General features: G+C 33.9%; 3 protein-coding genes and 1 pseudogene across 3 annotated transcripts; 2 read left to right on the top strand and 2 right to left on the bottom strand.

Moving 5' to 3' along the window:
* Positions 1-21: 21 nt before the first annotated feature.
* LOC120153511 lies at positions 22-3,508 on the top strand (annotated as a pseudogene).
* A 1,768-nt stretch (positions 3,509-5,276) lies between these two features.
* LOC120153506 lies at positions 5,277-7,685 on the top strand. The gene is made up of 4 exons (XM_039165444.1): positions 5,277-5,892; positions 6,228-6,435; positions 6,667-7,392; positions 7,483-7,685. Exons 1-4 carry the CDS (start codon positions 5,343-5,345, stop codon positions 7,568-7,570), a joined length of 1,572 nt encoding a protein of 523 aa, XP_039021375.1. The 5' UTR covers positions 5,277-5,342; the 3' UTR covers positions 7,571-7,685.
* Positions 7,686-8,243: 558 nt separating this feature from the next.
* On the bottom strand, positions 8,244-9,346 carry LOC120153510 (soluble inorganic pyrophosphatase 1-like). The gene is made up of 7 exons (XM_039165448.1): positions 9,283-9,346; positions 9,137-9,165; positions 8,993-9,058; positions 8,749-8,856; positions 8,608-8,673; positions 8,402-8,522; positions 8,244-8,305 (listed from the first exon to the last, which is right to left on the bottom strand). Exons 1-7 carry the CDS (start codon positions 9,329-9,331, stop codon positions 8,244-8,246), a joined length of 501 nt encoding a protein of 166 aa, XP_039021379.1. The 5' UTR covers positions 9,332-9,346.
* Positions 9,347-15,367: 6,021 nt separating this feature from the next.
* Positions 15,368-17,057, bottom strand: LOC120153507 (transcription factor MYC2-like). Its single transcript, XM_039165445.1, has one exon. The coding sequence runs from the start codon at positions 16,947-16,949 to the stop codon at positions 15,480-15,482; it is 1,470 nt and encodes a 489-aa protein (XP_039021376.1). The 5' UTR covers positions 16,950-17,057; the 3' UTR covers positions 15,368-15,479.
* Between the last annotated feature and the right edge of the window lie 370 nt (positions 17,058-17,427).

Genomic DNA, 17,427 nt, shown 5'->3' with positions numbered 1-17,427 from the left:
GACTTCTATATAAATAAACAAAAAAATCTCGACCATATGAATCAAGACCAACCCAAAGCTAAGAGCCTACGACCAACCCTTCTCAAAATCTTCTTTTTATGCTTTCTCCCTTTTATCATTTCCCCCTTTCTCCTTGCTTACACCAACAACAATCAAAGTGACAAGAATTCTGAAATGGTATCTGCAAATTTGGAATCTTTTTCTTGTTTCAGATTTGGGGTTTTGTCACTCTTTCCAATATCCTGTATTGTAATCTTTTTTCTTTTGTGCGTGAAAGGTGTTGTTGGCGGGATATTGTAATGACTCTGGTGTTGCTAATGTGGATTCAAGTGAAAATGATGTTCCTTTTAGAGAAACTGGTTATGTTTGTTCAACGATGGGGGAGCCTTGCATTTCTTGCACCACCTTCAACATCCTTGCTCCTATTTACAAGCGATTGGACCAGCAGGTGATTTCTTTTTTCTTCTCTTTTAATATCACTACTGTCTCTCTTTCCGTCTCCCTTTCTATTATTGATGTCTTAACGTTTGCTAATTTTGCTCATTTCTCTTTTTTTTCTTTTTTTGTGATTATGGAACAGAACCAGAGCGTACGAGAGAGTCATTTTAGAGCATTTTGGTTAGCTAGAAACGAGAAGATCCTAAATTGGTTGCTTTTCGAAAGGTCGTCTATTATCTGTCTCCAGGTGGGTTTCATATACCCTTTTCTTCTATTGCCTCCACTCCCTCTCACATCAGTTCGACTTTCATGTTATGAATTATTAAATAATTGACACTTTCCTTCCAACAAGAGCCTTTTAATGTCAACTCTTATGACATAAGCCTTTATTCAATGACTTTTCTTGTTCAATGATTAGGAATTTTGGGTTGGAAATGAAGAGTTGGTGCATATGTATGAAGAAAGCTTGGTACTGCAGGCTATGGTACCTTCAAGCTTGCAAGAAGCAACAACAGAGGGGATGGTACACTCAAACTAATTTTTTTCTCATACTGGATGGGAATTTTAAGATTTTGTTTATAGTTTGAATGGTTATGGTCCTTATGGATGTTCTCATGGGATGCTGTACCGAGTTCAAGTATATTAAGCTTAAATCAAGTCAAAATCTTTAGACAATTTGAGATCTTGGCAGATGATTTTGTAATATTGGTTGTAGTTTGACACAGCTGGGTGTTGTTTAGTTTGGAATTTCATTTCTACTTGTCCTCTTTCAGTATGCAAATATTCCATTTTGATGGGATCCTATAGTATAGGGTAAACAGAAGCATGGCCATTTCTCACCTTTTGAGAGCCGAACTAGTTCCTTTATAATTTACATCTTTTTCCTTTTGCTCTATGGTTTCAGTTGCCAGTGACATGGGAAAAGGATGGTCATACCTCTTGGGCTGTTTACAGTCCTTATAATGTGTGTAGATCATCCTGCAGGATTTAAGTTCAATTACTTTAGTTCTTAATGATTTTTTCGTTATGATTCAATTTGATTCTTAAGAGCTTCCTAGTCTCCGGCTTGAGAACTAATATTAATTTTACTTCCACAGGTTTGTTGACTGCTATAAACAAGGAGTACATCAAAGTTTTAAACCATAGAGAGTTGTTCTTCAATGACTTTGGAGATCATGTTGCACAAATGTTACATGCTCAATCAGTTCTACCGTTCTCAAGAAATCAGAATGACAGCGTTGTACAAGAAATTATCATTGTGAACACCCACCTTTTATTTCCTCATGATTCTACTTCATCCATTGTAAGATTGCACCAGGTAGATAAATTGTCTTATAAAATATGTCAGTGTACCACTCCCCTTTCTTTTTCAGTTTTTTTTTATGTTAACAGAGTTGACTTATTTCTAACTTTGATATTCTTCTCGTAGGTTTACCAAATAATACAATATCTGGAAACATATCAGAGAGAAAACAAACTCAGCCAGATGCCTGTCATACTCTGCTGGTAAGCACTATCTTTGGTTTTGTTGATTGATGATCTCCTCAGTAAAAGGTATTTGATTTGTTTTCTGTGGTCTCATTTTTTTCCTTTAATGCTATTGATTTTGCAGTGACTGGAATGGAAGCAAGCGAGGACATGTGTACAAGTTCCTCGGGTCCCAGGGATTTGTATCATCTTATGATATTGCACATGAATATACAGATGGCGATGCAGATGCTCACAGGTTAGTATATTCGATTTCAGATTTTATTTTAGCACCACTTTATCATGTTTTCTGAGTCCAGAGTGCTTACTGATTAAGTGTGTTGGCTTTAATCCTCTTGTATCCGGCAATATCCCACAGTGGGTTAGCCATCAAAATCATAGGGGAAACATCTGTGGTGTGGCTTCGTAATCCTCATAAATCACTAAAACAGTTGAAGATAAGTTGGTCTGAAGCAGCTTTTGGTATAATAAAGGTTAGTTCTGCATTTTTCATTTTGAGTTGTTGGTTTATAGTTCCAAATTCTGTCTTTCTAGCTCAAATTATAGTTTAGTTCTTACTACAGTAGTCAAATTAAAACCGACTCTCTTTAGAGTGTTCCATTAGACGATTACATCAGGGCTGGCCATATCTGATAATTCGTTCAATTGTTGACCTATGCTTCACTTATTGACAAAATTGTCAAGTGACTGGTTCTGGAATCTGAAACTTGTAGCCATCTCTCTGGTTCTCTCACCTGACACTTGTGTATCTTATGATTAGGAGCATGATGGGGAATTTATGTTTTACCTTTTCTTTTCCAAATGAATATAATCAATTATCATGCTTCCACGTTTAAATTTTAATTCCCATATTCTTGGTGACGGTACCAACTTAAAAAGGTTTCATTGACCGAAAATGATGCCTTTGCCTTTCTAAGGGATGACAACAATGGCAACAGTATAACTTATTCAGCTTTTTGTGATGCACTTAGACAGGTACTTCTCATTCACTTCTTGATATAGTCCCCTAATATATAATGGGTGTGGTAAAATTTCTCTCCTTTTCCGAACCATGTACAGGTGAATTTGACTTGTCTTTCATACGGATTAAGTTTCCAGGAGACGAAAGGTCTTTGGGTCCAAGCAGACACCAATGGAAATGGTATTCTAGACTATGAAGAATTTAAGGTGCGTTGCATGTTAAAGTTATCATGTAGGAAAAATCCATGTCTTTAACCGGTTGTTTATAGAAACGTTCAGTAATTTGTTGATATGTCTGCAGAGAATCTGGGATGCTACATGGTTGCAACATATGGATGAAGGCTGCAGCTTAGCGGACTCGAATGAAGGCATTGCAGAAGAAGAAGCTATCGGTTTTTCGGTAAAGAAAGCAGTTCTCTTCCCTCGTGAAGTGGAGAAGGGGATATGGCCTGAAAATTACTCGCTTTCAGATCACGCCCGACTCACTGCGGTATTCTCACCAATGAGATTACGGTGTTCAGAGCAAAGCGTGTAGAGTCAAAATGTTGATAGCACAACAAAACACAACTTTTGCTACACATTTAAAAAGGGAAAAAAAAAACTATGAAGTTTTGGAATTTCATATTTGTATATATATATATATATATATGGAAAGTCAACTTTCTCACATTTGTTGAGCCATTCATGGAGAACAAAATAGAAACGCCAAATTTAATTATGCAAGCAAGTTTTTTCTTTCTTCCTTCCTTTCTTTTTCACTCTTTTGTCAAAGAGATGTGATTTAGACAGACAAGCGGGGAACACATGAAGCAAACAATTGAAAATTGTAAGAAGCTGAATAGAAGATGGGAATTTCGAAAAAATAACAGACAATATAACTGTAAGATGATACTTCAAATATAAGACGGTAACGGTGAGTAGAAAACGATCGTAAAATAAAAGAGTAAGATTTTACGTAAAAAAAATTAAATAGAAAAAATCAGGAATATATAGTGAGAATTTTCATTAATGTTGAAAATAAAAATAATACAATTTGCGGAAATTGACATTACTACAATCTCACACATTTTTTTGATGGAACAGAGTGAAAAATGCTTTGTGGAAGTCTTGGCATCCTTTAACCTTTCAGAAGTTCTGAACTGCTTTATAATTTCTCTTTTGGGAAGCTTTATTAATTGCATGATTCTTCGTTTATGTTGACAGTATGAGCAGGTGCTAAGTGATTCAATAATGCTCGATGAACATGCTGGTTCAAAAAAATTCCAAGCAACTGCAATGGTTAATGTACCAAATGCGACTTTAACTACCGTAAAGCATGATTCCCATGGAAGGGAAAGGATGGTATCAGTCCGCAACTGTTGAGTTAGTTATTGATCTGCATTGTACGATTCATGCTGCAAGATTCAACAACCCTCACTATCAAAAAGGAAGATGTAAAAAATTAATAGAGCAAAAAGATGATCCAAAAAGAATCACTAAGCGGGGGAAGTTCTGAGGAAAAAGTCTCCCAAGACAAAGTAACTGCATCAATTGGCAACCAAACAGTTCACCTGCATTTAATAAAAATGATCTCAAAATGAAATGCCGAGGTTTATGTAATTTGCGTTTAACTATCCAGCTTGATTCCTTTTTCAGGCTTTAGATTACAAAAATACCACTGCTGTTAATCTTCCTTTAAAGGAAAATCCTGTTTTGAAATCTAAAAGCCATAAGCAGAATAAAACTACGGAAATACATATGAGACTGCAGATGCATTTGAATGAGTCAGCTGACAGTGATAAAAAAAAGGTTTCTTCGTATGCATAACATTAAGGTAAGTTGTTTCATGCTCATCAATAACCTGTTGGTATATGGGCATGTGGCACTAAATTTATTAAACAAAGTCAAAGGTTCAAACCTTGGAGTTTGTGAATGAAACAAACTGAGTTGGGAGGATCTCTCTTGCCTTTGTAATACCTTATCTTGATTAGTAGATCAATAGATTAAAATTTGATTAAAGGATTGTTTTGTCCCTTTTCTAAAGCACTTTAGTTATTAGTGTTTTAATTTTTTTTAGTGAGATTAACAATAATGTTGATGTGTCACACTAAAGTAGTGTCGCGTCATCATTAAAAAATATAATGTCAACATTTATATTTAGTTTTTAACGATAAGTGACCAAAACATAACAAAAACGTAATGTAAGGTATGATTTTGAAAAAAAAATAGTTGAGTGAATAAAATAGAACCACAAGAATAAGTAGATGACGAAATATGTAGTTTACCCTAATAAGTTTATACGTCCCAAAATGTATAGGGATTAAATAAAATGCATTGTATAGGGATCTCTTACAGAATTTGACCTATAAACAATTGCCATTCTCGTAAAAGGATAACATATGTAAGCTCTAAAAGAAAGTATTAGTTGAATTCGACGGAAAACAAGAAGATAGTATAGATTAGTGGAAGTGCGGAAGATGGAGATGATGGGAATGTCTTCATTGTCTAATTCGTCGATTCTCTTCAGTCCTCTTCACTTTGGAATTGGAGGCAGCAGCAGCAGCTCCCTCGCTCATAACCAGAAGAACGCCATCACTTTATTTCTCTCTTCTTCGTTGCTTCCACTTTCTCAATCCACCCATTTTCCTTCTCTTTCTTCTTTCTCTAATGTAATAGGTTCTAATAGATTGCGGGCTTCTGCTTTTAACAAAGGAAGAAAATCCGACACTACCCTCTCCGAAATGGACGACGAGGAGGAGGAGTTCATTGATTTCGATGATGAATTCGACGGTTCCGGTGATGAAGACGGCGAAGAGGGCATGGTTGTTCCGCTTGGAAAAATGAAAAAGTGGCTTGAGAACAAGCCTCGTGGGTTCGGTGAAGGGAAAGTATACGATACTTCCATTGAAGACAAGCTGCTCGAAGAAATAGAGCAAAGCAGTCAAGCACAAATTGTTAATGTCAATAATCTTAAAAACGATCATGTCAAGCCCGGTTCCAAGAAAGATCATCAGAAAAACAAGAAAGGTTGGACCTTTTCAACTTTATTAGCAATTTTATTGAAAGGGTTTCTGATTTTTTGGGAGAGGATAAATCCAAAGTGCTTCATTACTCAAAATTTCTGTGCAAACTACAATATCTGCAATGATCAGCCTATACTTCTAAACTATACCCCAAGCATTACATAATTGAATAGTTACATTATCTAGCCTTTGTATTTCTTTATCCGAAAGTCTAAATCTAACTATTTCCTTAAGAGATACTACTCAGCTGAAACTGGTTCTTACACCTCCATGCTGTATATTATTCCTCTCTTTCCATATCATATAGATGTGTGATGGCCCTTTTTGTTTGCTTCGCAGTAGCTGAAAGTGTTCCGGGTGGAATTCGTGTGAGAGTCGGCAATCTTCCTAAGAAAAAGAACATTCTCAGGGATTTGAAAGCTGCTTTTGATGGGGTTTCTGGATTAATTCATATATATCCGGCTGTTTCTGGGAATAAGAAGACTAAAGACCCTGTTTGCAAAGGTTTTGCCTTCATTGATTTTAAGCGTGAGGTGGATGCAACCAGGTATGGTGTGCCATATTGCAAACTTTAATGATTGGTAATTCTTAATTCTGCGTTACAGAAGCTATTGCATTATATAAAATTCATGCAATAAGATTAAGAACTGGCCAAATCACCGGTAATGCAATGTTGCATCTTGATCTAATTGACTTCAGGCGGCTTATCGTTCTTGTTTTTAGAGAGTTAGCATTGTACTATGATCCTTCAACTGAAATGATGTCTTTCTTACGGTAGGTTTGTGCAAAATTTCTCTGGACATAAGATCACATTTGGTAGGATCCAGAAGCAAATAAAATGTGAGATTGTGAATCCTCCTCATGAAGAATCAAGTGACAATGAATCTATCACACCTGTAGTGGGAAGTTCTCGCTTCATAGACGTTTCAAATGCTAATTTCAATATGAATAATTCTTCCTCTGATTCATCATTGGAAAGTTTATCTGATGAAGTCTTCGATCAGGATGATGAGCTTGTATCGGATGAATTTTATGATCAGGATGATGTGCTTGTATCGGATGAATTTGATAATCAGGATGATGTGCTTGTATCGGATGAATTTGATGATCAGGATGATGCGCTTGTATCGGAAGAATTTGATGATCAGGATGATGTGCTTGTATTGGATGAATTTGATGATCAGGATGATGAGTTTGTTGAAGTAGAACTTGGAGAAGTTAGAAACAGTATTAATGCTACTATTGTAGGAGAGGCAAAAGAGGCTGATATTATGGAACAAACGTTTAAACGTGAAGCTGATTCATCTCGGCTGGAACGAATATTGGATCTTGAGAAAAGGCTACTTGCCAGAGGAAAACAGCAAAGAGTTCCAAAAGAGCAAAAAGGTCAAAAGCTAGAAAGAATTAGGTCTATTAAGAAAAAAGTACTTGCTAAAGGAAACCAACCAAAAGTTCCAAAAGAGCAAAAGGTTCAAAAGCTTGATATTCCAGGGTCCGCTAAGAGGTATTTATCTGCATTATTAAAACCTCATTGGTAAAGAGTTTTTCTCGAATATGGTTTAAAATTCTAAGTTGTATTATCATTTTTGTGCAGGTTAAAGATTAAGGAAAAGGCTCAGCTAACAGGGGTCTTCTCCAAATATGGGTTGAAAACTCCTTTGACTTCAAATGAAGAGTCCTAACCAGCAGAAAATGTGTAAGAGTATTTGATATTACTAGCTCTAGTAAACTTATACATTCCTCCTTTGATCATTAGTATTTGATATTACTAGCTCTAGTTAATTTATACATTCCTTTTATCATTTCTTTCCCATGAGATTTTAATCCTAAAAGCACTAAACGTAATTATAATAATGATAACAATAATCATTTGAAACTACAGAAAATGTAATCAATGAGACTTTCTCATTCAACTGCTGTTGTTAATATGCTTTTATTTAGTATGACGCATTTTCTCTCCATGAATGAAGGGAAAATAGCGATGTACTTGAGTTTATTGGGGTGTATCAGTGAGGAATTAGAATGTAATAATATTGATTCATATAGATATAGAGGAAAAGGTTCTCTATCGATTCAAATGCTATACCTATAGGATAGGGAAAGAGGGAAAAACCAAAGATCTCAGTGTTTTTGATCGAAAATTCAATTACCACCTATATCATAATCATAAATCTTTTTTATTTCAAAATTACAAGTAGAAATAAGAACAATTCCAAATGTTAATCAATCAAATAATATGAGAAATATAAAATTGTGAAAGAAAAAGTAAATGAAATAATGGCAAAAAGACGAGGTGCTGGGTTATTTGACCTGCTTCAATGTTTCTAAGATGTACTCCTTATAAAGGTCCCTGCTTCATATCAACATTGCAGGTAAAATATCGTTGACTGCAACCTCCTTGTTCTCATTTTTCTTGTCTGTGCAATGTTAAGAAATCAGTATTCCCTCACATTAGGAAGCAAAAGTTAATGTTGTTCTGCAATGAGTTCATAATTTGAGATTGAATAGCATACAATCTTCGAAGAAACGACGGATCTCAGTAAGGCGGTGAGGGGGAAGTTGTTCGATATCAGTGAAATGTTTGTACTCTGGATCATCAACACAAACTGCAATTATCTTATCATCTTTCTCCCCCTGAATGACGAATAATGAAGCAGTTATCACACCAACTGAAGGGAAGAAGTATCAAAAAGGTTAATGTAAACCTTCAAAGAAATACCTGGTCGATCATGGGCATAAGTCCAAGGGCTCTGGCTCGCAGATAACATCCTGGAAGAACTGGCTCCTATCGGAACAAATGACATAACCTTATTACTTGTAGATCAATGTTAAGTTGTAGGGCTAAATTTGATATTTTCACCTGCATGATCACCAAACAATCCATGGGATCATTGTCTTCGCATAGCGTGCGCGGGATGAAACCATAGTTGTGAGGATAGACTACCGAGGAATACAAAATCCGATCAACCTGTGAGATTCATTTAAACAGTAAGAAACATTTTAGGACGGGAAAAGCCATGGCCAATGAGGTATTCCTCTGATCTATATATTCTATAGTAGCTCAAGGAACTTTATCTTTGAAATATGTAGAGTTTTTTTCATACCATAATCATTCCGGTCTTTTTGTCAAGTTCATATTTGACCTTACTACCTTTTGATATCTCAACAACCTGTACAGTTGATAAAAAAAACACCCCCATCTGATATGCACTAGGACAATATAAATGATTGAACAAGTTGAGGCTTACACAATTGACAATGGTTGGAGCTTCAGATCCTGCAGCGGACAATATTTTTAGAACATGTCAGTTCCCCTGTATGGTGATTCACTCGGAGAATTCTATGCTACAAGCTAAAAACTTGGAATCTGATTATTCAGCCATTGGATAGATACCACTCCGGAGATCAGGCCAAGGATGTGCAGCAACTGCTCTCTTTGACATAGATGAAAGGATCCTCTCATTTAGACGCGGCGGTCCTTGTGGAACTTCAGTTGTTTCGTCGCCCATCCTGCATTAACATTCAACCAAATGAAAAACGTTTCACTTGTGATCCTAAACAAAGCAGAAAGTGAAGACAAGTACCTTTGGTTCTGGGATAAAGAGAAAAAATAAGTTACTGATTACCAATGGAAGATAAATGAGGAATGATGCAGTAAATATAGGTAAATATTTATAAGATGGAGGGCTGAAATTTTGTCCAAGAAGAGGGAGAAGAGATTGGTCTAAATGGTTCAAGGCAGTGCCCCGTGCCTGCTGTTGAGAAAAAGCAGGTCCTCGGCAATAGGCATTACCTTCTGTAATTTCATTTTTCTCACTGACTACGCTATATTATCAGTACATATAGGGATTTAAAAAGTATTTTAGAAATTAAAAAAGATAATTTAGCGATTGTTGGTTGAAATCTTTGTCATATAAATGCAGTGTAAGAAGGGTGACTGCTGATGCATCAACTATGTACTCATGTAAGAGGATTACTAATATTAAGTTAAAAGGTTTACATATCATGGCTGTCTTGGAAGAATGGCAATTCCTTCTAAAAAATCTTTTCATATTTTAAATGATTAAAAAATAGCGCAACCGAAATTCAATGATATTATCAACATATCATATTACATTTTTTAACATTCAATCTTACTTTCACTTCAGAAATTCACATTAAAATTAAACGTAAAAAATATTATAAACTAATTTACTCCTAAACATATAATATAGGACTTGCAAAATAACATTAAAATATAAAACATGAGTATTCTAAAAAAATATTAAATATATATATATATATAGAAAACTTAAGAAAACATTATGAGTATTTTTTATATATATAACATTAAAAATATCTCTAACGTTTCATTGAATAGTCATTTTATTTCTTTTTAAAAAAAAACTATTTTAATCCTCAACATTTTTTGTTAAAATAAAAGTCAACATTAATTGATTAACAATCAATACTTATTTATGATATAACATAGAGCTACGTCAGTAAAAGATTAATACACATACCGATTGATGTGACATTCAACAAAATTTTTAATAAATTAGTTTTATGTAATTAGTTTAAGAATTAGAAGTAAAGAAAGTAATAGTTGGAGATGATTGAAGGATTGTGTTAATCTTGAAGGACAATGTATATTTTAAAGATTAGACCAATCAAAACGGATTTACTTCTAAGACAATTATTCATATCGTGGTATAATTAAGCTTAATTTTATTATATTTTTATGAATTAATTTCAAGTGAATGTTCATATTTTGTTTCGCAGCATTCATATTTTTTTTAACAAAAATAAAGTGTGTTTAACCAACAAATCAAAACAGGTTGGAAACATTATTTGATGAGTCAGACTTAAATTCCCAGAGGAACCCCACAAGAAGCAATAACCTCAATGGCCTTTTAAACTGTCCATCATTAAATTCTTCATTTCTCAACACTCAATATTCTAAACCTGAATTACAACCCTAACCATATATTTCAAAATCATAAGATTCTTGCGCAACGAATGAAGCCTCATTTAGAATTCTTCCTTTTTTTTTTAGATTTTTACATTTATATAAATAAAAATAATTAAAATAGATATGTATATAAACGTGCAACCTACGTGTCCAAAATAACTAATTATATTGAACGAATTACAGCTGAAATGATCCTACTAAGTTATATGATAAGTACATTACTTAATATTATTATGTATACCATCTTTCAATGAGTGTATTAAATAAGAACAATAACCATTACCATTATTTGATACTCATAAAGACGATTTATTGTATATTTTCAGCGATCGTAATGATAAAAGGAAATATTATTCTATTTAAAGGACCCAAATTTGAGCAATTACGTTTGTAGGGGATATGTTATCAAAAAAAAATTAAAAAAATCTAAACAAATGTTATCTTATAATTATCTCAAACTATTTAAAAAAAGACAACGCATTTATACAAGTGCTATGAGAAAATGAGGCTTTGGGCACACACAACGCAACAAATATGACATTTTCCTAACACTGAAGTACCCAATCCATTTGATAACCAAACTGTAAAACGGGAGGGCATGCTTTGTATGTTTCAAACCACTAACCATGAACTAATTCATTCAATGAATGGACTACACAGACACATATGTATGGATACCAACCACATGCTGATATTCCCCGACTGGTCTATTCTTGTAACTGAATTTTTTAGCTTCTTCTTCTATTATTTTATATTCATAAGGCACTGTTGAACGTGGCAAGTTCTTTGATCAAACACGTATGATCCAATCCGACAGTTGCAATACTAAAAGAGTTGAGACTTTAGTTTGATACCTGATTGAAATGTTTAACAAAAAATCAATGAGGGATATGGGTGTATATTCGGTCGGTTTAGTTTTTATGTACTAATAGGAAAATCAAATAAATTAAATTGATAAAAGAATTAAAATCAAATTAATCAAATCAAATAAGATTAACTCAGTTTTATTTTTTCCAAAATAATAATAATTATTATTATTATTCAAATCAAGCAAATATAACATCTCATATATATTACTTATATTCTCGTTACCATAACAATGTAACATTCCATAAACAGTGTAACACCTTAAATCTAGATCGGGTCTAGCGTATAACTTTAGGTCATCGAAACGATATTTTTTCAAATTTTTTTTTTATTTTTCATCATACAAAGAAATCATAATAAATTCAAACCACACAGTATATAAAAAAAAATCGTTAAAAAGTGTTTAAAAATGAGAGCTCCGTTTACAACGGTTATCAAAATAAATCTCAAATTAATAAAACAGTTAACAAATCAAATACAAATTAAGAGTCCTATGGATACATATGTTCATTGTGATACTCAAATATTATACCATAAAAATAGATGTTAGAATCTTGAGATGACGGGTTCCATGAACTACTCAAGTTCACTAACATGTGAATGTAAACATCTGAACGTTGAGCTTCATAATTTCAACAGTATACCACTAATTTAATATACATTGTGAAATTTATAAAGATAAACTTGCGGTCGGAATAAGAAATGAGCAACGAATATATACATTATGCATAATTCTAAGACATGGCAAGTTTAAGATCAACAATTTCATTAGCTCAATAATTTGAGTCTCATGTTTTTCCTAGTCCGAAACCAAGGGCCTAACCATGAACTGCCAACATTAATAGCTAACAAGACAATAATAAATCATATCATCGATGATACCAAAACATCTATCGATCTCATCTAACATCGAGTTTTACACAATGTAAAACACTTTAATTTTACATAGATTTAGGCCAATTGAATGAGTGAAAATAGATAACTTTGATTGACTCATTGTTTTTTTCAAGTGAATATAATCTAATTTACTACTGTTAATTTCAATCATCTATTTTCATTCATTTAACGATCCTAAATCTATATAAAATTAAAAGAGCTTTACATTACGTAACAAGATCATCTCCCTATATATATATATATATATATATATATATATGATCTCATATATCTATATAGATCTCGTCCCTAAGACAATATAAATATACACGTGAATTTATATCTTACCACTAAGACCACATCATTATATATATATTTCAATCGCCACTAGATCGTGTATATAATACATAATGTCATGTCTTAGAAATTTTTTAGGTTGTTTTTGTACAGTTTCAATCACCATTGGTTACATAAAATTGCTCGAACACCGTGACTTAAAACAACAACAAAATTGTTTAAACTTATAATCTCTAAGAATAATAATTTTATTAATCACTAAATCACGTATATAGAGACTTTTAAATTATATAATATAGGCGAGTTTTTTTATTAGATTCTAATTTATATATAAATCCATGCTTCAATAAAAATTTTAGTCATTTCCACGATTATTGGATAATCGATACATATTTCAATAGTCTACAATATAATCACGTATAATAAATCATCATTGCGTACGGTGGCAGATCCAAAATTTAAAAAATATAGATCTAATTTTTTTTTAAATAATGGATATATAAAAATTTAATATATTATGTTAAATTTAATTATTTTTCTAAAATAATGGGTGCACCTAACCCTGGTTACTTAACGCATCCGGTCCCTAATTGTGTGTTTTATAAATTCATTTCAGGTGATGAATGTGGTTGATTGATGGATCCAAGAAAGGAAAGGTAGTTATGATCTACGACAACCTTAATATATGGTTAAAAAAATATTTTATCAGAAATGTTAATATTTTTTAAATATTTTCGGTAAAGCGCTACCTAAAATATTGTTTTTTACTGAAAATATTAATTTCGCTACCTAATTTCCGGTAGAAAAAATAGTATTTTAGGTAGCTCACAATATTACCATTTCAAATAGAAACAAATAATGTTTTAGGTAGAACTTTACCAACAATATTAAATATTTTAGGTTGCGCCCAATATTAACATTTTTTGTAAAAAAAATAATAATATTTTAGATAACACTTTATCAAAAATATTAAAATATATTAATATTTTCAATAACGTCTTTCCTTAACCGTATATTAAAGTTGTACTCCCTTAGAGAACCCCAAGAATCAAACACTTATACTATATCCAATGTGGTGGCCACTTTGAGAAATGCCAAAATTTTCACGTTGTAAACAAAGCATGTTTGAATTCCCGTTCATGCACACAAACCAAACGTCTGAAACCTATACAGACGTACACGGATAGAAGATTTTATATTAACATATATAATTTAAATATATATATTAATAAATTTAAAGAGTATAAAATTAAATTATTAATAAAAAATATTTAAATTATATAAATTTTTAATTTATTTTTTAAAATTATGATAATCCTCAATACTCTTTCTGATCCATTCATGACTGCAAATCTCAAATCAGAGAACACTGGATTTCTCTCCTCCAATATCAATCACCATGGGAGACTTACGAAAATGAGTTGTAATTTATCTGAATTTGAAATTTTTAATTTATTTATCCAATTAGAATATATTAATAAATATTGATGCTGTTTTGAAATTTATAAATTATTACCAGATTTAACAAAAAATTAATAATTCAATTATTTATATTTAATAATTAAAAAAATCAACATTCAAAATAAAAATTAAAATATTTATCAATAAATTAATTAATTTTTCAGTTTCACAAAATAAAGAAACTGTTTCTTTTTTCAAATTAAAATAGATAAAGTAGGTTCTCTATTTTCATGAAACAAAAGACGAAATTCATAATCAGGCTTTAATTTCTCTATAATTTAAATGCAAACTTATTAATTTCTCTATTAAGGGGCTGTTATTTGCACCCTACATGAACAAAAATTCTGAATACAAGAAGGAAATTTGAATACAAAACGACACAAACTATGAGATTCGTTAAAAATATTTTCTAATCTTAGAGGAAAAAGTGTGCACCATGTTGTGTCAAAATATAAACAATCAACCAAATACACATATTACTAATACGAAACATCAATACAGCCCAACAACCATGCACACAAGCAGCACAAAAACAAAACTCCCCATTACAGGCATGGAAACTAAACCACGCAGCAGCTATCACCATACAACCCACCAAAACATCCAATACAGCACTTGAAACCAGCTCCAGAAAGATGTAAAAACCGATGGATACTCACCCGGTGGAGCCAAAGTGGAGGGTCATCTTTAATTTCATAATTTGAAGAAGGTTCCACCATTTAATTTTCTTTTCTGCATAAAAGTTGGGGCATTCCTGGGTATGGAAATTAACCGACGTAAAAGTTTAAAAAATAAATAGCAATTTACAAATTATAATATACTCCCAAATAATATTACATTTAGTGTTTCATGTATCAAACATGCAGGTATTTATATATTTTATAATTTTTAATTCATATTAGGTCCGACCATTACTTTAAAAAAAATCCGACCATTGATTAGGGTTTGGTTCGATTTCAAGGTCAAACTCGAAATAGGCATGGGGGACAACCATAAGAAAACCCTGTGGAAAGAAATAGGAAGGAACTACAAAAATAATATAGCTGCTTGAATTTATCTTCTTAATTAATTACATGACAAGCAGAGTTAAAGTTCAAAGGCAAAATCGATGAAGTAAATACAAAATCAAGAAGAAAAATTTACTGCTCTAGCTTTCTGAGAAGAGCAACTTTAATGCCTTGTTCATGTGTTTTGAATCTATGAGGAACCTTGACGACAATATCCTGGAGCACGATGTCGTTAACACACGACACGCTTGCATGATGGAGCTGAAACTCCAAATCACGAAGGGCATCCATTAACCTTGCACACGGATAGTTCACTTTCTTCGATTGGACCCTAATCATTGCATCATTTCCTATGATCTTTATATCTAGTTCCATCCCGCTAGATCCATCGGTTGCGGATGATGAATTGCTAGGTTTGGCTGTTGTTATCTGCTCCACCGATGCGGTGGTGGTGGTGCTCTGGTTATCCAAGGCGTCCACCGTTTCTACCTTCACTCTCTTAGACTCTCTACGAAGCTCCGCTTCGAGGTCTTCGATTTTGGACTTCAGCTCCTTGATGTACGAGACGGCGTGGGACAAGAGGGATGCTTTGTCCATGCGGGACACGTTTGGGACTACAGCTCGGAGTGCGTAGAATCTGTGGTTCAGCTTCTCCCGGCGTTGCCTTTCGGCTTCCACGTGGTTCAACAATGTCTCTCGTTCCGAACCGGGTATTCTTCCACGTTTCTTTGGGGTTCTCTTCTCTGTGTTGTACAGGGGAAGCAATGGACAATCGGAATCCGAATGCTCTGAGTTAAGAAAGAACGATTCCCCGGGTCTTGTCGAGTCTTTCGTGCCTTCGTTGTTGTGGTCTTCTTGAACACCGGCGATTACGCCGATGTCAGAAAATGAGATGCTTCTATCAAGGAACTGGATTTGATTTGGACCTGTGTCTGTAGTTGATTGTTTTGGTAGCAGACCGTTGAGATCCGACCCGAATAAGTATTTCATTTGTTGGACTAATCCCCAGTTTTCCCTGATAATTTCCGAGGAACCAAATTCAAGAACGCCACAAGAAGTCGGTATACAGACCATCGTTTCAATGCCATGCAACTGTGCTTCTTTAGCCCTTTCGCAATTGTAAAACTGCAAGTCGTGGGCACCGGTTAACCACACCAAAGAGCCGGTCGTAAGAGACTTGCCCAGGACCCCATCGCCGGCAGAGAAACTCCGGGTCAAAGACAACATGTAGAACCATTCAGCATCGCTGATATCAGAGCCGTCGATCATCGACATATCGATATCGTGGTTGTCTCCGACGAGGGCTTGGATTCCTTCCATCACCTTCGTTCGTTCATCGTGCAAGACCTGAATGTCTGAACTTTTGTTGGCACGTAATTTGGGGAACGTATCTTTGGTGCCCTGAAAATGACCATCTCCCCAAGCCAAGAACAGCCGGCCCTGGTCATCGTTAGACGTCTGCCAAAAAATAGCGTACGCCCACCAATCCGGCTGCCTTTCAATTACATGTTGAAGCCTCTGCTGGAGAGTCAAAGGTGGAGTTTCATGTGAAAAGGAAACTAATGAAGAAGTAGAAGATGGTGAGATTATTAGTTCTTCCATGACTGACAGAAAGGAAAAAATAAAAGATAACTTGTGGACGGCGGCAGCTGAGGGCTGATCGAGATTTTTGTCTTTCGCTTCTTAATGATCGGTACTAAGTGTTTTCTTACGGAAAGGAAATTGTGTATTGTGTGTATATATAGAGAAGCGATGTGGGAAGCCGAGAAAAGGTTAAAAACTGAGAGAAATAAACAACAGTTAATAGACATTGTAATTGATAAGGGAGGATCTATCGAACGCAGGTGTCGAAGCAGAGCCTATTAGTAAGTAGGCATAGGGGCGAGCCACACTGTTGGGACCACCTACTACGTGATTTGACATCGAGAGGGCCAGTGATTACCGATGTTGTTGGGCGTTCTTCTCCTCTTTCCTTTTACACACTTATTATTTTCTAATTCTTTAAATGCTATTTACATCATCTATTACTTCATACCTTTAATTGAATTGATGTTAAGTCAAATCACATTTTAAACTGCAA

The sequence above is a fragment of the Hibiscus syriacus genome, unplaced genomic scaffold (assembly GCF_006381635.1).
Source record: "Hibiscus syriacus cultivar Baekdansim isolate YM2019G1 unplaced genomic scaffold, ASM638163v2 tig00111100_pilon, whole genome shotgun sequence".
NCBI classification, from domain to species: Eukaryota; Viridiplantae; Streptophyta; class Magnoliopsida; order Malvales; family Malvaceae; genus Hibiscus; species Hibiscus syriacus.
This window is presented reverse-complemented; position numbering and strand designations above follow the sequence as displayed.